The sequence below is a fragment of the Manacus vitellinus genome, unplaced genomic scaffold (genome assembly GCF_001715985.3).
Source record: "Manacus vitellinus isolate BGI_N305 unplaced genomic scaffold, ASM171598v3 scaffold_7_pilon, whole genome shotgun sequence".
Lineage (NCBI taxonomy): Eukaryota > Metazoa > Chordata > Aves > Passeriformes > Pipridae > Manacus > Manacus vitellinus.
In genome coordinates, this window is record NW_021940813.1 from 27,017,924 (window position 1) to 27,038,011 (window position 20,088).

Below are 20,088 nucleotides of genomic sequence, written 5' to 3' on the forward strand. Positions count from 1 at the left end.
TAGGGAATGGGTAAGGTGGAAATCTGCTCTTCATCCCTTGAAAGATGGTTTCCCTAGACTGACTGTGGTGCATTAGCAACTATGCTGACTGCACTTTTTTCCTTTTTGTGGAGAGTGTTGGGTTCTGCAGTGCTCAAGAGGAATATAAAATGGCAGCTGGGGAGGGCAGTGGATGGATGGCAGTATCCTCAGCTGTTCCAATGCCACGTGGCACCGCCGCCTTTCTCCAAGGTTTTGCAGAGAAGGGTGAGAGGGCATGTTTGGCAGATTATCAGTTCTGGCACAGGTTCTGTGCTTAATGCAAACCAGTAGATGCTAGGTAGCAAGCTTATTATTTTGCTAATAGGTGGGGTCTTAGCACACAGTCTTAGCGAGCACAAACAAATCCTTCTCTAAACCTGTCGTTATTTGCGAACTTACCCAGACACCAGGATCACTGCAAGTGAAGGGCAATAACAAAAGCAACTAACACAGTTTCAATCATCACATGTATTCATCCAGCTATTGCAACTCAGCCATGAGATCCGTGTGAAGCAAAATTTACCCAAATATTAAAAATAGTTCTTTCAGTTAAAAGCCTGTCTTGTTCAATGGAGCAATACTTATATTTTATTTTACACAGCTACAGTAACATTTATACAACAATTAAAGCTTACCATTGCTGTAAGACCGAAAATTTCCTACAAATTTTATGTATTCATATGTTGGAAATTCCTTTGGGTTCAAACTTCCTCTCAGAAGATGACAATAAAACTCTAGTTCATTGTCAGCTGGATTGTTAAAAGAAGAAGAAGAAGAAATAAATATACTAATTAAGCTAAACACAACCAATGGTGTCTTCCAACCCCAATCTTGCAACTGGCAGCACAAGAGCAGCTTGTTACCACTCAGGAGTCCTAAACACCAATGTGCTATACATTGCAGGATCAGAGCCTCTGCAAGGAAGCCTCTGCAAGCATTGCAGGGATGCAGGTTGTTCAGCACTGTGCATGGGCCTGCCTGCAGCTCAGGGACAGCTCTGGAGATTAACTTGCCCTTCTCTGACACTACCTTCATCACAGGAGTTACACAGCCATAGCATCAGTGTAGCAAAAGAGAGAACTGGATCCTTCACTTACTGCTTTTTTTCTGTTTAGGCTTTTTACAACTCACAGCTGTTCTACATCTTGTGTTGGAAAACTACACCTAATTACCTCAAAATATCTATTACATTAACTTTAGTGTATTAGCTATCAGCTGTAGGTTTTGTACAATACAGTAGATTAAGCAGCAGTACATCTTACATTATTGTGTGTTTTCTGGTTTCCTACATCTTACCTCCCAGAGTGAATAAGGATGAGGCAGTAAAAACATTTTTAAGAAAAAAAAATTCAAATTTAAAAGGAATTACAATTATTTTAGAAATATGTTTCAACTATAAGGCAAAACAAAGGTATGCAACATTAGCATATCTCTGAACAGCATCTCATTTGAACAGGCTGAAATATCAATTAAGATGTGATTTGTCTCATGCGAACTCCCACTTTCCATGGGCTAACCTATTTTCCTTAGCTGTCTCAAAAGATATGATATTTAATAATTAACACAACTGCAAGTAGTCTTAGCCCAGTAAAATAAAGGCAATGAGTTTCATTTAAAAATAGAACCAAAGGGTCATTCCAGGTGGCAAGATCTTTTTAAAAGGCTATGAACCTAATTTTTTTATTGCACATCACATAAAAAATTCTTTCTGTGAGAAAATTTTTATCCTGCCCATGCTTTTTCATTTACTAGAGAAGATAAAATAAAACTTACTTTTTAGGTAATCCGGTGAGGCAGAATCTGTCATAAGCATGCAAGAAGATAACATCTTATAAATTTCTGAATGTTCTTGTTCTGGGAGGAAATTCAACAAATTCTGATCCAAGACATCACACTGCAAAGAAAAGAACTTTTGAGACAAACAACACTTGCAGAGATGTGCAACAAGGTGGATACAACACCTGTGGCATTCAATGGGAGTTTCCCCACCCAGCGATTTCCAAGGACTCCTGACAAAGTCTAAAATGAGGAAAACTGCTGGGCAAACCGAGTAGCCACTTCTCTGTAGGCTGGTTGTCAGGTTAATTCTCAGCACTGAGCGATATTTAATGTTTCTCAGAGACCATGAGATGCATCAGGTATGTCCATGCCATTAAATGCTGAGACCTGAGAGTGAGTTGGAAAATGGCTGTCTGGCTCCCCATACTGCTCACCAACTCCATGCACAGGCCTGCTGTGGATCATTGGAGCTTGTTCTCTCCCTGCTAGACCCTGACTGGCAGAAGCAGTGAGGCTGGGAGTCATCCTGAGCCACCAGTCCCATGAGCTGGGTCAGTCCTAGATCCAGCCCCTTCCTTGGGGTATCTCCTCAGCTCCTGGGAGGTGCCCTTGGGGTGACAGACCTTGCTCCCCACTTCCTGCATCCTGGCAGGTGGGAGCAGGGAGAAGGGGACCCCCCAGTCTGGACATCACTTTACAGCAGCAGCAGTTAGTCCCCAGAGAGGGGGAATTCAGTGCCACTGGGACAAGCCCTCTGGACAGCCATGGGCTGAATGTCCATGTGTCTCCAGCCCCACTATCATCTGGCATGAACCTGAAATTCCTTCAAAACCTAGCTGCTGAGATTTGAGAATGGAAAGAGGAAATGGATTTGTGCAAAAGGCCCAGGCTGGAGAAGACAAAGAGTCTGTCACAGGGCTGCCAAGAGGAAGGTCTCACTGTGCTCAGCATGGTGACTAACCTAACACTAGAAAAGTGTATCTGAAAGGAAGCCTGAGATAAAGTGACCCTCTAATAACATTGACTTAAATTCATCCCACTTGAGACCACCTCAGGCTGAGCTGGCACACTGACACAGCTTTGTGTGTCATCAGAGGAGTTGATATCAGACTGTATAGTCATACTGAAAACATGTAAGCTCTGTATGAGACTGGCAAGTCTCATACATCATCATAAGTCTCATAAATCATCATCATTTATTTATGTAAGATTGCACTTTGGTTTCCCTCTGCTTTCTATCCATAACTGCTGTTCTGGGTAGAATTCCCATTTAGTGTAGTGAAATTCATCAAGTGTACTTTAAAAATTAGAGTGCTACGATTTATATACTTACCTTGATGTGATAGTATTTCACTTTAGATGATGGAGTATTAAGTATTTATTACATGTGCTCATTACTTGAATATTCCTTTTGTGAAGAAACCCTGTCAGGGATGTCCTGGTAAAGCAGGCAAGAAGGGACAGGGAGGACTCTTCCCAAGAAACTGCGTATTTTTGGAGTCACAGGGTACCCTCTGGCTGGCGAATGCTATGAGTTGTGACTATATTTCCAAGAGTACACTTCAACTAGAGTCAACCTTACCATGTGAGCTACATCTCTCTACCTCAACTGACACTAAGAGTAATACCAGATCTTGTTGAAACAAATTATTTAGAATTACAACAGGGAAAGTTTGTGTTTGAAAATGCTCCATGGAACTTATGGAAGCTGTATTAAAGAGAATTGGATATATTTGCTGTCAGCATCAGAGACTTATATGATTTTAATGAAAGGAAATACATCAGATTTCTTGATAAGGGCCCTCAGAGAGCCCTGCTTTGTGTACTGCCCAGTTTTGCTTTTTTTTTTTTATTGCTTAAAGTAGAAGATTTGCAGAGTACTTTTTTCCCTGTTGTCACAGAGGAGAAGAATTGGTATTTTGTTCCTCAAACAGTGACTGAATTTAGCTTACAAACAGATCCTGGAGGTAAACAAAATAAGCCACATAGATTTTCCAGATAGCACTTGTATCAGTTATAAAACTTAAAAAAACCCCCAAAAACATATGGAAAGGGTAACAGAGGATTCAAATATCCAGTGTGCACCTAACTGCACCCTCAGCTGGGCAGCTGCCCATGGCCATGGTGATCTGCCGACCTGAGGCAGGCAGAAGCCTTTCTTGCTTGTTCAGTTGCAGTCTGTCAGGTTGGTTCCTGACTTGGGCTGCCATGTGCTGCTTTTAGGTGAATAAAAAGTAATGTCCATCTTCATCCTTATTTTGGGCTGGATACCATGTAAGGTTATCACACAAGGCATGTCTTTGGGAGAGAAAATTGATATAGTTTCTGATGGTCCAACTCAGGAATTATGAACCTGAATCTATCCATTTTCAGTCAGGGTTTAAGATTTTAGGCACAGGGTTGGAAATGCATCTTCCTAAAGAGGAATGCTTTCCCACAGCAGATCTACCGTCTCCTGTAAGAATCAGTATTTGGAAGGGATACCAACGAAACCACCAAATGATGAAAGACAAGCACATTTCATAGAAATCAGTAAGTGCATGAAGACCCCACAGCCTGTATGCAGGACAGAGCTCTCCCCACCTTTGAAGTGAAGGCAAATGTCAGAAAATAGTCAACTACTGGTCTTCTCAACTGCTGAGGATGAAAGAAAACTGAAATAGGTAGATTCAGTTCAACATGTTGTTGCATAGCAATATTCTTACATTTACCAGGAGCTGTTGCCTTTCATCAAGTTCCTTTTGTCTCAGAAGAAAGTAATTTTTGTTCATATTACAGCAAGGTAGTGTGTGTGAAATACATTTGTCTGGGTGGAAAACGTAACACATATTTGGTGAAAAAATAAACAAGAGAAAAAATTCTAATTTTCCTAAGAACATGGCAGGGGGTAGTACAACAATAATTTGGCAGCTATTTTTTTTCTCCTGGGCATGTATTTATTTGAGACTAGGATATAAAAAATGAGCATGAAGATTAATCCATAATTATTATGTCATTTCTCCTAGAGCAGTCTTAGCAACAGGGAGCAGTCCCTCTCATCTGCTCCTCCAGCCCAAGCCAGTGCATGCAAGTGTCTCCCACAGCAGCACCCAGCAGCCCACGGATAAAACAAGCTGCTCATGTTGGACTGAGTACCAGTTTGACCAAGGTATAGGTGCACCATGCACTCAGCATTGGCTCCACCAGCACCTCCTGGGAGCAGGGTGTGCTCCCCTTGGGAAAGCACAGCTGAGCTGCAGGGAGAGCTTGTCAGCAGCCTCCAGATGACTCTGAATTCAATGGGGTTTTTGTCCTTTACCTCCCTGGGAGCAGAATAAGGCCCTTAACAAGCTCCTTGCTGGGCTGCCAGCACCACTGGTGCTATTCTCTCCTAGCTTAGAAATCAGAGATGGAAAAGATCAGCCAGGTCACCCTGTCCCTCCCCTGGCAAAACTATTCCTGCAGAGCTTTTTCCATTCAAGCCGAAGTGCCTCATAGCAACAAAAACCTGAAGGGTATGAATCAGAGAGTAGAGCTGAGCAACAGCAGCAGCCACAGGGAAAAACTCCCTCACCGCATTTCCAGGAAAACTCCACCCCCAGCACCCTTTTGCATCTGTTTCTAAAAATGCAGGGCCTGATTCTATGATGTGTAGTAGAAAAAACAATGCCAGAATTACTCACCGGTAAATGCCCTAGAAGAGGTGTGATGCTGTCAGACACATAGATGATGCTTCCACCTGTAGTTACTGCTATAATGAAGCCATCTAATGCCTAAGGAAAACAGACAAGTGGAGAGTGCTTTAACAGGAATGACTGGTGTAAACAGACATCTCACCGTGTGTTGATCAAAACAATTTCATTTCAGCACCATATTGTTATCAAGTTGTAGGAACGTTATCTCAAGTTGCAGAACAGTAATTCTCTGATTTTACAGTCTGATTTAACTTTTACAAGATTCTTTGTAGTCTAGTAAAACCTACTATTGAAGTAACAAAGGGCTCACAGGAACATTTCATGTCTCAGTTTTTAAATTAATCACACATTTTAATAATGCAAAATGACTAAGACTGGATCCCTTGGAAGTTATTAAAATGAACATTTGAGCTCTGTGTAAATATCAAAGGACGATGAAAGGATGCAGTCCTATCTCAAAATGGTACTTCTCTGCAAACCCCATAAATCTGGGTTTGTATTAATGTAATGTTGTATATTACTGGGCTTTCATGTAAGTAAAAGCAATGCAAATGATCAAATAATCCTTAGCCTGAGTTTTAATTGAGTGATTTATTTTAAAGGTCATGGTATTAGATTGTTCGTTCCAAGAGAAATTCACCCTTCTGCAGAGTTTCTTCCTCACTTCAGTCCCACCTTGCAGTAAGCCCCTTCATTCCTAGGACTGAAGGGAAATGTCAGCCTTATCCCCACCCTCTGTACAGCAGCAATTTCACCTTCAAAATTAGGCTTTTCTTTAGTCTGAGCTGCTAAGTTTTGAGCTCGGTGTTGTTCAAAGTTAAATTCATGTACATTTTGAGATCTAAAGCAAGATTAACTTAATTTTGGGAGGGGGATTCTCCTCAGAGTGAACTAAAGCAAGATGAGCTTTAGATCACTCGCAGGAGGACACTCCAAAAAATTAAGACTCCATAATGGGTGCTCAGAGAATATATTAAAACCTTCCCATTGTCATTAGGGAGTCACTGATGAGGCTTCCAATCGTTCAAGTGGAGCAAGTCTGGGGCCTTTCTGTCAGTTCCCTGGTGTTCTGGAGTCGGTGCTGCCAGCAGTACTTGAGCAGCAAAGGCACTGCAAGCACAACTGAATCAGAGCAGAGTTCAGCTGTACTCCAGTAGCAATATCTGCTCCAGAGACAGGTGTACTGCAAACAGCCTGATCAGGGTGCCACAGCATTACAAAACCATACTGCAAATCCAGGCCTGACCCCGAGCCAGACTAGCAGTTGATCTTGCAAAGCTGCAGCACATCCTTCCTTTCCCCCCTCCTCCCTGCTGACTTCAATAAGGGAAAGAATTCTGAGAACACTGGAAAATGCTAATTGTTTAAAAAAAAAAAAAAAGAAAACACAAAGCCTTGAATAGACACACAAACATATGTTCCTTTTTCCAGAGAATGCTGAGCACCCACAACTATTTAAGTCAATGGGAATCTGCTGGTGCTTCAATCCTTTGAAAAGCAAGTCAATAACTTATACCCCAGTAGAAGAGTGTGTGTTTAGCATCTCTGAAAACCCTCCAGCTGCTATAGTTAGTTTCATTTTGTTAATCTAAGTACAGAGAATATGTTTTTCTTTAGTGTGGTACATTCAAGCTGTTTTCTAAAAAAGCATGATAGCTGTTAACCTCTAGAAGAGAGCAATGATTTTACACGACAGTTGGATTGTGCATGTTACTATGGTGAAGGTTGTTAGTTTTTAAAAAGTCAAGTCTTTATTTCATATCCAATGCAAATTATACACAGTGACTCATATCAGAATTTTGTGGTAAAATCAACTTAGTGTATGCATACATAATTCTATTTTTATTTACTCACGACTGGACCTTCCAACATTAAGAGAGCATATCCCTCTTCAAAGATTTCACTGCTGCAATAGGCCTAGATGGACAAACAGAGCCCAGTGCCCACTCTTCTGTAATTTGATGACAGCCTTTTCAATGGGGTAAGAAAAAGCCACTTTCAGGAAAGCTGGTGTATTACTGCAGTCAATTATGCTCTGATTATTTTGAATTAGTGCTTGGAAAAAACCCTTCCCATCTTTTAATAACAGGATGGGAAAAACTTCAAGCAGTCTTGTCCAAATGCTAATAAAATTAGATTAGCAGAAAGACAAAATAGCAGGGAATGATGAACATCTGGCACAACAGGACATCCCAACACCCAATGTTATCTTGAAGGGCACGGAAAATCACAGTAGCAAGAAGGTGATTTATAAGCTGGGAAACCAAAAGTGATTGTTTAATATAAAATTTCGTAGCATACAAGTAGAATCAACAAAGGCCCTGCCCGTCAAAACAACTGCCAATTTATTGCTATCTGAGGGACATATTTCAGTGCAGACTGAAGGAGTTATGTATGTTAAGTTCCTGTGCACTGAGATGGGAATGGGTGGTTGTCAGAGCAAGGGGAGCAAAGTGCCTTATAAAACTAGACCAGGGGAGTCTCATCACAACAAACTGCAATGGCCAAGGGACTTCCAGCCCCTGGGAGCAGCAATCTGACCCAGCTTTATGCAACCCCTTGGTGGGTGAAGATGTTTCCCAATATCCTTCCCTCCCCACTGCCAGAGCCTGGATCATGTCCCATATTCATATCATTTGTGGGAGGAAGAGAAGCTTGTTCTCAAAGGACACCATGGGGCCATGAAACCTCCATGTGTTTAGTACAGGAAAAGATCCTCGCTAAAGATGATTCTAGCTGTTACTGAGAGAGAAAAATACATTTTAGCAGCTCATTTGCATTTCATTTTGAACCTACATAATCACCACTCGGTTATGTCCCTTCAAATCCCAGCTAGCATTAAAAGGACCTATGGTATAATTTAAAAACTATAATTGCAAAATGTTAGAATAAAAATTGTTTGATAAGGGCGTTGCAAATCAGAGTGGAAGCATCAACTGTATCAAACCAAGAGTAGCTGTCGGGCTTTATCTGCTAGTACAGCATCTAGCACTAGGGGGATGCGGCACTGTTGCTTTTTAGGTGCTAGCCTTGCATAAATATTAGGTAATAATAATGCCTTCCAAGAACAGGAGAAAAACTGCCACATGCTCTTCACCTCACCTCTGCTTGTAAAAATAAAATATAACCTGTAATTTGAATCTTTCCCCTGGATTGCACTTCTTGAGAGTTGCTACACAGCTTAGCATGCTGCGGCAGCGCGGTGCAATGGCACCGCTGAGAGTGAAGAGCAACAAGTGAGGACTTTAATCCCTTGTCCTGGTGATAGCTCTGCTTGATGGTCAAATACAGCAGTACCTGAAACCTCCTCTTTTGGAACTGCAGATGACAGTTTATTCTAGATGCATGGGTGTTTCCACGACTGTTAGACAAAATTAGGAAAGGTATATATTCATGTTCACCTCCAACATCAGCTGGGTGAATTCTTCATTGCTGAGAAATGAAGGCTTCCAGTCCTGCTGAATTTCAGAAATCTCCGTCTGTGCTGAGACTTCTAGACAAATAAAACATTTACATCTTTAAAATTTAAATTAACTTCTATCTTGCAATAACAAATATGAATTGCTATGAAAAGAGAAAAATCACCTTTACATTCAAAAATTGCAGTTTTCAAGCATGGGTTTTGCATACAGAGACAGTAATAACTATTTCAACCGGCCCATATCTTGAAATGTTTTCCTCATTTTTTACTCAGGTCAACTTGTACTGACTTCAGTGGGAGTCTGTATTCACAAGGCCATTGGCCTCAAGCCGCATTACTGGGGTATTAATCAAAAGATAAAACCACTTTGCATGAAATTAAAATCAAGGCAAGTATTAACACGTGTCAAACTGCTATTTACAATTTTCCAGTTTCAAAATTATGATTCTGGAGAGGGTTCAGCCTACAGCTTCTGTGACAAAGAGGGAGCAGCAAGAAAACTTCTTCAGAGGAGCCCCAAAGGGGGATGACCCCGAACAGCAGAGCTCTTGCTTTGTTTTCCAAAATGCGAGAGAAACAGGAGCATTTGCAGCAGCTTTACACTGTTGCTACTGCCACCACTGCCTCTTGTGCCTACCTCCAGCCCCACTGTGCAGGGCAGCCCAGGAGAGGGAACCAGCCTCTCATCCCAAATCCTGTCTGGAGGGCAGGGTCTCCTGTGCTGTCAGCCCGTGAGACACCAAAGGGTGGTCTGCCCTGTTGTTGGCCAATGCTGACCCCACAGCAGCCTGCAGAGGGCTCGCTCCCTGAGGGCTTTCCGTGAAGGGGTGCAGGCACACTGGGGTAACAAGTCACAACTTTGCACTGAAACTGGGGACCATACTGGGGGTAGCTGTTTCCATTGGAAAACAGTCACTGATGTTAGCTCTGCCTTAGTAAGACAGGGTTATGGGGGACAGATCTTAGAATTTAGAGAGACTAGAGCTGGTTTAGTTAGCTGCTCGCTCTGCTTCTCTAAGAGTGCTTCCTCACTCAGCTCTAGTAGTGAGGGAACAGTGAGCACAGACTGTCTTCTCCTTTCAGCACTGCCTGCTAATTAATCCTACTGATTAACACTTCCAGAGCATGTAACACCCAATGCTCCATATTCAGAGCACATAGGCAAACTGGCCACAGAAATGCAAATGGATAAATGATACTAAAGACACTTATATGAGTGCCTGTGCATTTTGTCACCTCGAAAGAAATCAAAACCTCCGTTCAGGCTGTATTAGTGGAGATGCAGACGCCTGCTTTTACCAGCTCGTTTGACTCACTTTCTGCACTGCTGGGGGCTGTCACTGGTAGCACAGCAGCTCTCCACAGCTCCCACAGTTTTACACAGAGGTTTGAAAACCAGACTAAGGAAAAAGAGTCCATCAGATTTTTATTAAATAGTTTCAGAATATAGGATACTTTCAGCAGATCTGTAGCTTGGAAAAGCTAATGTACATGAAACGGCGACTGTTGGAAGAATTACTTGAGATTTGGGAGATTCTGTGGATTATGAAGAAGGAGACTGTTTATGAAGGGAAAAATCTGAAAACTGACCTCCTCCTCCATTATGACTAAAATCTTGGTTTAGCCCACTAAATGAAAGGGAAATACGATTGAATAAACCAGATCCAAAGTACATGGAAGATAATCAACATTTTTAAATGCTGATGCTTTGTATTATATTGTGTGACTACTAATCTGGTTTAAAAATAGATAACATTTGCTTTTTTTAGCAAGTGCACAAAAACCAGTCACATTTTGACCCAATTGCTGTGGAAGGATTTGTGACTGTTAGCTTTCTTTTACCTAGTTGTTCTTCAAGAAAAAGTGCCTTTTGGAGTAAATTATTTGGGCCATCAGCTACATCTATCCACACTTATTCAAACCTTGTGTGATTGTTCTTTGCTTGGCTTTATATTTGAACATATGCACATCCTCCTTTACTCTGCCTTGGGCAGCTAAAAAGAAAAGATATATTATTACTGTAATTTTAAAAAAAATTATATACAATTATTAAACTTTGTCCTAGTTGTCCCTTCCTGTATAAAACCATAGGTTAATGGTTGGACTTAATGGTCTTAAAGGTCTTTTCCAACTTCAAAACAATTCTATCTTGTCTGTGGCAAAAATTCATTTAAGGACAAACTGCACTCTAACAACAGAATCATTGTAATTATTTCCTCAGTAATATTGACATTTGTGACTCCATTATGTTGGGAGTCATGATTATAGGAGTTTTTATAGTGTTTTCTGTTTCACCCAGAGTTCTCCAGGGAGTGCAGGAGGGAGGTGATGCATGAGCAAAGGTGAGTCAGGTGATGTGGTGCATCAGCTCGTGAGACCCCTTTCTGCTTTGTGGGGCCCAGGCCATTCCTCACAGTCACACATCGAAGACTCTTCCTCACAGGGGCATAGCAAGAGAGCCCCATTTTAAACCAGTGCCCTGATTTATAAGGGAGAACTGTTTCAACTGACTGCTGCTGGTGGATGTCCATACATCTGGAAGGCCACAGTGCACATTCCTCTCACTCAGTAGAAAATGGACCAAACAGACTAGATCAGCAAGGTCAGAAATCTCCTCTGCCCTCTGTGAAGGTTCATTTCTAAGGGACCTGTCAATGCTGGAGCAATTTAAAAAATAAACTCCTGGCTTTCCGAGGCTGAGCTTTTTTAGTGCAACTGGATGCTGTGCAAATGTGATGTAGCTTCTGCTTTGTGCAAACAGGGTGAAGCATGTCAGCTGTCTGTGGATGCAGTTTGCTGAAGCCAACTTCAAAAACTGAGGTGCTTTCTGTTCTGAGTTTTCTGCTCAATGTGGAAAATTGAGTCCTACACAGTCCACTGAGGAGCAGGGGTAATGAACAGATTGCTTCCCTGCATTTATCTGCAGAGAAGCTGGGGTGAATGCTTTGTTCCTCTGCTCAGAATATTGCAAATTTCAAGGAAGGGAATCTTCCCTCTGGCCCCAAATCTCTCTTGCTCAAAGCATCTCTCTTCTTCATGTGTGCTGCAGGGCACTGCTACCCTCTTCCCCTTGGTGCCTGCCATTCGCCCCCTTCTCTAGCAGGCTGAGAATCATCTTCAACTAAAGAGCAAACAAGAAGATGGATTTGGGCAACACAGTGTTTAGAAATTATCTTTCTTGATGCGACAGAAAAAAACCCAAACACCTTATGTTGGCACTTTTAGGTCACTCAAGCCATTCTGATAATCACTGAAGGAAACAGGATATTATAGTAACTGTCTAGCAAATGCATGAAGAGCTGCAGTAAATCTTACCATTGTGTTTCTGCAGAAAGCCAATGACTTTTTCCAGCACAGTAGTTTTGTCCATTTTGCGAGTGTTGCCTGGAAGCATGGAGCTGAGCTCTTTGATGAGAACATTGAACTGATCGCGCCTCTTCTTCTCAGACTTGTTACGTGAAGCCCTGTAGACAGGGGAAAAGAAAAAAAAGGATGAGCAGACCAAGAGGAAAAATGATCATGTACCTGCTCTTTGTAATGTAGACACAAAGAAATTAGCTTGCTGCATCCCTCAGCATGTGAAGACTGACACTGGATTCCAGCAAAATTGCAGAGGAAGTAGGAAACAGAAGTTCCCACCTCCTGTTCTTGCCTTTGAGCCACCTTTGGTATCCACTGGGGAGATGGAGGCTCTGCTCGCCCTTCTGTGCTGCCTCTGGACACTCTGGTTGAGCCTGTCAGATTAGCATTGAGCCTGTAGTTGAAGGAGCTCTGCACATCTCCTAGATATATGTAGGATCTTGAAAGTTCATGCAGCCTCTGAAGAGGCACTCAGAATGAGAAGAAATAGGAATACTGTAACAACAGTAAACTTGTTCATAAAGAAGACTGGGGAGTGGATCATAGCCATCTGTGCAGTCCTAACCGAAGAGAGGGACCCCAGTCCTGCAGCCATTGCACTGGAGCTGGATTCACCTAGAGGGACCTCCCGCTCCGGTCACAGGTGGTCTGCCCACCTCCAGGCTGACAGAGAAGAATCAGGTTGTTGTGTTCCAGTCATTAAGATCAAGGACCTGACTAGAAGTTGCTGCAGTTCCCATCTAGTTCATATGCCACCTTGTTCATTCTCCTTTCCAAGGTCATATGGGTAAGCAGGACAGAGAGCATCAGCATGGCTCACCCCAGCAAAGACTAGAGCTGAGGCTAGGATGTCTTCCCAGATCTGGGGTCTCAGAAGTGCCAGAAGTGCTTGCTCTTAATCTCTGTGTGCCACTAGGAAAATCACTTAATATCATGGTGCCCTGAGTCTTTAGGTGTAAAACAAAGACTCTACAGCTTTCTTCACCAGTCTTGTCTGTTTAGCTCACAGACTCGTCAAAGAGAGTCTGTTTCTACTGCTGCATTATAAGAGCTCACAGGAAAAAAAGAATCTGATTTCATTTGGGGTGTTTTGGCACCATCATGATACTATCATTAAGGCAGTTGATAATCTTTTCAGCATGTACACTTAGGGGTTTTTTTTAATTACATGTCACTCTATACCCAAACAAGTGTTTTCTGAATTGTTCCAATGAATACCACAATAGTCTGACTTGGAGGTTATCACCTGGACTTCTCTGGCCATGTGAAAATAGAAATAAATATAACCCAGAAGGTTTGTTTTTCTGAAAGGTCCTCAAGCAGACAAGATTTGCCTCGTCAATTATGTAAAGATCTAAAAATCTGGTTACATGTAGACAGGAAAGAAAAGCCAAGAGGCTGGTTCTCTGGATTTCTCGGTCCCAGCTAACTATGCTGTGCCTCATAAGCAGCTCTGGATCCACACTGCTGAAAATCAGAGAAGAATTTAGCCCAGCATCTACATCCCCTCCAAGGACCAGAATGGCAATAAACATTTTCTGCAGAGAAATCACTACAGAGGCTTCTGGATGTTACTACTGACAGAAGGGTAATTTTTGTTTGTCTTGCTCTCAACCCTGAACACTCTCGGAGATACACTGGATAGAAGCCAACGCTTGATTATTTTACAGCTTTGAACACAAGAGATTGGGTGGATACTGCCTGACTGATTTCAGCCTGTTCTTATTACAGTGCAAAAGGCTGTCAGAACAAGATGTGAAAACCTCCAGTCTTATCCTATTTCTCTACAGTTCAAGGGGACATTAAGAATATCAACACTTTAGTTCCTCATAATTCAATCCCCAGTTCATTTTAAGCTTAAAGAGTCCAGATTTCCCTGAAAATAAAATAAACCACCAACTGTCGATAGGGAAAGTGGTGCTTTAAAAAAAATAAAAAAATGCCTTGACAAAAATATAAAGTATCTATTTTTAAGACTTGACATTTTATTCACAAAGGAAATATAAAAACTTCTCTAGTGGAAATAACTCTACCAAGATCTGAATCGATGATTACAGTAAAATTTTGAAAAGAAAAAAAAAATAAAAATTGGGAAAAAAAGATAAAAACTATCCCTGCACAATTGAAAATATTTTGTTTAGTATAGTTATAAATGTATTAAATAAGACCATTTTCATCACTTCCCTTTGAAGATTATTTCCTAGACTTGCTTACTTCACTGCTAGGGCATACAATTACAGTAAGCTCAAACAACCTCTGTCTTAATTCCATACTATTTGTCCCAGTTTTCCTTCTTCCTTGCTACTCCCAAAAAGATTACAGCATATTCAAGAGGAAGAAGGAGCCACAGTATGAATAAAATCAGGACTTTCAGTAATACAGCTAAAGGCAATACAGGACAGCCTGAATTCAGAATGGTCAAAATCACCAATTTGACATGTGTTATAAACAGCCATTTTTGTTCTCTTACATATTTGCTACTTGTTCTCTTAAAGAGAGACGGATATGACTGACTAGGAGCCACTACATTTTGCTGATTTACAATGAAATGTGACTGTACATTAAATTTTGTATTTCTTTTTACTGTCCAGTGTAGTATGTTATATATGCATTAATGCAAGTAACTGTACCACATACCTTCATTCAGATTCTTAAATTTACTTTTTATTTCAGTGGAAAATGGCAGGTGGTAGTCTTCATGATTAAGCACTTTCTCATGGTTCACTTCAAGCTGGTTTTGGTTGGAATTTGGAATTCAACTGAATTGTAAAAAAAGTATTTAAAATTATTTACTATTAAAGCAAACCGAAAGAAAAGCAAATAGAGAAAAAAGTGCACAAAGCACGCTTTTTGTTTAGAATTAATAAATCCATAAAATAAAATAAACCTCACCTAGCATCAAAGAACTGAAAATGAAATTATGGTTTCTGATCTCCAGAAGCTCAGAAGACCTCACATAGGTCTTCAGTGCTCCCAAGTGTGGTGCCACATATCCACATTTTAGTTCTCAGGTCTTTGGAGTGGAGCTCTGCCTTCGGGAGTCAGATGATGCAGAATGGGTCTCAATTTAACCAGTGTCCTAAAGGAAGAGCTATATATCTTGGCCAAATACTAACAGTTGGCACAAGGGTGGGAGTGCAAGTGCCTCTTTTCAGGAGAGGATGGATCCCCTTTTCATGTCTGTATAATACAAACCGTATGTGCCTAATGCATTGCAGCAGATATAAATGGTGTGTCTGTGTATTTCTAACCTGAGAAACCCAGCTCCTGGCTTGAGTCCACCCCCGTAGACATAAGATTCAAAAATTTTCAGTCTCACCTACTTTTAACTGAGAAAATGAGAGAACAATTTTCTTGGCTTTTTTTATCCTCTCTCGTGTTTCTCAGCACTGAGACACCCAGTCCTTACACCGAATAGAAGAAAACAAAGAAAGCATTTCTCCTATGGCATGGGACAGGTGAGAGTCCTCAGTTTTCAACACATGGCAGCAAAATGCCCATCAAATGGCTTCTCCAGAGTTTGACTTTCTTTAAAGCTTTGGAAGAAAACCTGTAGCTTTTAAATGAATCTGAACGGTTTTAATATAATGTATTAACTTTAGACCTTCATGAAGCCTCTCATGATTTCAAACTTCATTTCAAATCTAGCTTTATTTCTAAAAAGCTACATGTACTTAAATTACAATTTAAAGAAGCAATTTCCTTTCTTCATTTTCAAAGTTATTATTTGTTTTATGCACCCTGATAGAGGCCTGCCCCAAGGTATGACAAAAATTTCCCTCTGGGAACAAACAGCATGAAAGCCATACCAGATGGTGATGACAATCACTGATAGTGAGGATACGTGTTATCCTATTTTTTTCATATATTCACTTGTTTAATGCATTTTTTTTTTATTAAACAATTAACACACAAATATCTTGAAGATAATCAGGCCTTAAGAAGGTGAAGTGGTGCTGCAAGGTGGGCTCCCTTCTGCACCCTCTCCAAATGGGAGCAAAGGGGAACAGCTGAGCTTGGCTGCAGCCCGTGCTGACCTATATTGGTGAGAAAAAGCTGCAGGGAGGGAAAGAAGCGGAGAAGGAATCAAAAGAGATGAAACTGGATCAACTGCTTGTGCCTGGACTGGAAATACTCTCATTAGAGGGAACCAAGGGGAAAAATGTGGGCAACCCACAGCCCTCTCTAAAGTAATTAAACTGCAGGCTGCGGCATTGATAACCTCGAATGCTTCCAAACCGCTTTTCTGCAGATGTCAGTCAGCTCTGACAGTTATTAAGAGTTTTATTGCCATAGGTCTTCTGCCTTGAAACACCCCTTTTCTCTCCCCACAAAGGGTTTACAACAAATTCCCGCCAACTAGGACTTGACTGAGTGCAGGATATGTGTGAATATAGGTTTGTGCCAGTTTAGGGCTGACTTTTCATGGTCTTTTTCTGCTCTGAAGGTAACTTCTGGGTGTTTTCATTACTGTGAGATAGGCACTGATGAATAAAGGACCATCCTAATAGGAAAAAACCCCCCACTCTTTCAGTTCTTTTTCTTTTGCAAAATGTATTAAAAAAAAACCAACACATTTTTGTACACTTGGAAAGCTCAGATGATGTATTATAGAGGCAGGAGTACGTTGTTGGTGGTTCAGTTCTGATGTTCTGCAGTAATGTGAAGAAAACGATCAATGCCTCGGCTTTTTTAAATTTTCCACAGGAAACACTGCTACATTATTTTCTTCTTACAGGGCAGCCAAGAGTAGGAGTCTGTGAGATGGCAGTTTTTCAAGTTGTGCTTGACTGTATTTTACTCTCTCTCTCTTTGATTAATTGATTATGGATAAAACAGCTTCTGCAGCAACAAACAGTATAAAGCTCATCACAGAGAATTATAAAAGAAAAGGTGCTCACCTCTTTGCTCTGTCTTTCTCATCTTCATCCATTAGATTGTCTAAGCAGTTTTTTCTGTTGAAGGAATGTGAGAATCATTATGAATTGTCATTTTGTTAGCTCTACTTGCAGGTTAATCTCACAGTCGCTCTATTTCATTTTAATAACAGAGTGATGATATCCAGGTCAGATAAATGTGTCAGCAGTGCTTTATGCCACAGTCCCTGATTTTAGGAAACATCCATTGTGGGTAATGTTATTCCTGAGCATTACGCTAGCCTTAGGGCTTTAGTCAGGGATCAAGGCTCCCAGGCACCACAGAGTGCATCAGCACAGTACAAAACCAGCCACTTCTTTGGGATTTTTTCATATGGAGGTAACTCTCTGCAAACCTGTAGGCTGAATGAACCCTGGGGCCTGTCCAAATTGAAAAGGCATTTTCAGTGTTCCCACATTCCCCTCAAAACAATCTCCACTGCAAGAGTCAGCATCACTGATGCCTTTGACTACCAAGGGAGATCTTCCTACTGGGAGGCTCTTCGTCCTCCTCTGTGGGCCCTTTCCCAAAGCCGAAAGGGATGGTAGTAACTCTTCTGAATTACACCCAAAATTCAAAGTCTCCTCATAAATCCCGCCAGAATGTGGTGACCTGCAGTCAGTTTTGTAGTCCAATTGCTCCACCAGTTTGAGCTGTAAAGAGAAAGTACTCTGAGCACAAGGTATGTCCATAAAGCCACAGAGTAAAAAACGGTAAATTAAGTAAATTTGTGTAGGCAAGGCAAAGGGAAAAATACAAGAGTGGTCCTGCTAAAGACTGAGTGCCTCAGAAACACTTGTCACCAGTACACTGCCCACTCTCCTTTGCTCCAGGGGCCTTATAAAAAAAGTGATGCTTCAGCTGTAACCACTTCAGGTTGAGAAAGAAGCTCTGTGCTGCTGCAGCCTCTCATGGCACCCATATTGGGTACAAAAGCCACATGGTGCTGCATCCCACAAAAATATTTTCTGTAACAGCAGCAAAATGCTGGTACAAACCCTGGATATTGTCAAAGCATCATTTTCAAAGCAGCGGCATAATGACAGTCAATGATAACACTCCTTTTCAGCAATCAATGTTTCTCATTTAATGAGTCCTCAACATGTAAGACATGAATAAAACTGGAAGGGGGCGGAGGGAATTTAATTGCTTGGCTTTATTTAAGCCCATGTTATTTTCCACATATGAGTCACAGATAAATTTGCCTGTTTAAAGAATATTTTATGAAGAAACAGGAGTGAAAACTTATTGATAGCAAGAACAGTGGATAAATTCCTTCCTTCTGCTACTAGTTCTCTTAAAGCAATATTCTGCCTGGTCGTTACTCAAGAGTTAGCTAAGAAAACAAAACTACCCTGTAACTTTTTATCAAATGAGTTATGAGGAATTAAAGCTGGGGGTCACTGATTGGAGGATAAAGCTACTACTTCACAGCTCATTGATGGACAAGCATAAAGAGGAAATATGAAGGCCAAAGGACTGGGTTTTTTAGTAATAACTGGCAAATTTAAGTTGCTGAATTCTATTATACAGAACAAAATAACAAACAATATCATGTAGTTTTTAGATTTTTTTTCTGGCTATTTATTTGGACTTGCAAAACAGCCAAGTCAGCCATATCATAATCTGTATTTTGGAACAGGAAAATTTATAGGCCCAGCTAAATTTTATTTATCAGTGTTTAACAAATAATTTAGGTGCTTATTTGTTCAGTTCCGTAATGACTGCTATCCCAACAAGTGCGTTTTCAACTAATTCAGGCTAAAATGTAGCGACAATATTCAGTTTTGTTGTTATGTGATCGCTTATTGCAACTGAAATGTTCACACACACTATTCAAGAATACAGAAGGCATCGCTAATATGGCAAGGGTTAGCATTTAGGATTTTGCAGACTTTCATTGCTAAACCTTCACTCAGAATCATAGAATGTTACGGTCCCTTCTTTAAAGGAAGGGACCTTAAAGATCCCCTAGTTCCAAAGGAGTGGGGGGGTACACCTCCCACTAGACCAGGTTGCTCAAGGCCTTACCAATCTGGCCTTGAATACTGCCAGGGCTGGGGCATCCACAACCTCACTGGGCAACCTGTTTCTGTGCCTCACCACCCTCACAGCACAGCACAAAATGCCCTGTAGCATGCACCCCTATTGAATCTAGGGTATTACAAGCAAAATGGGCAGTGCCAGCAAAAGAAGTTGCTCTCCCTGAATCCCTAAAGGTCTTCCTCTGCTGCACTGCAGCCTCCTCTGGTTTCCCAAGAGAAAGCAGAAATATGGGGACAAGAGCCCTGAGTGGCTGTGAGGAAGGATGGGAATGGGTGAGGCAGTCAGCATCAGTGTTGCTCAGCTCCAGCTGTTTAGGAGAAGCGCAATGTACCTAATGGAAAGGGTTGTCCTACAGCTGTACCCTGTAAACCATCAAGAAATTACACTGCCAGGAAGCCTCTTCTCTTGAGAGAGAGCAACAGATCTAAGTGGTCTGTTCTGCCAAGGATATGGCTAGATCTGTAAAACAACTCATGGCCAGCTTCCATTAAACAAGGTTTCTCACTGACTGACATGAAATTCTGGACCTGCTGTGCTGTTGCTAGTGTGAGACAATTTCTAATTGTCATTTTGCTTCTGTTTGCTCACATGGCAAAATTTCAAGAGCATCATAAGCATTGCTAACAGGGTTTGCCAGTACATATGTACCATACGAGATTAAAACTGTTCTCAATAAAATAGATACATCAGAGTATACTAGTGTTGCAAACTGATATTGCCATCCCTCTCCTGAGCCCCACCAGAAGCTGGCTTACACCTTGATGGACCCATGGCATAGAGCTTAAATATGTGCTTAGTGGAACCTGCTTGCTTTATGTTATCCTCCTAGTCCCTCAGCTGGGAAGGTCCCTAATTGCAAACCAGAAATCT

At 41.3% G+C, this 20,088-nt stretch overlaps 1 protein-coding gene across 1 annotated transcript in view; it reads right to left on the reverse strand.

Annotated features, from left to right (window-relative positions):
- The window catches only part of NPAS2 (neuronal PAS domain protein 2), a 52,181-nt gene extending 34,974 nt beyond the window's left edge, over positions 1–17,207 (reverse strand). Inside the window, exons 1-6 of the mRNA XM_018083958.3 lie at positions 17,157–17,207; positions 12,211–12,359; positions 8,876–8,967; positions 5,463–5,552; positions 1,795–1,915; positions 657–770 (exon numbers count right to left, since the gene is read on the reverse strand). Coding sequence (XP_017939447.1) covers positions 657–770; positions 1,795–1,915; positions 5,463–5,552; positions 8,876–8,967; positions 12,211–12,359; positions 17,157–17,188 — 598 coding nt within the window. The 5' untranslated portion in view covers positions 17,189–17,207. The remainder of the gene's footprint in view (positions 1–656; positions 771–1,794; positions 1,916–5,462; positions 5,553–8,875; positions 8,968–12,210; positions 12,360–17,156) is intronic.
- Positions 17,208–20,088: the final 2,881 nt, after the last annotated feature.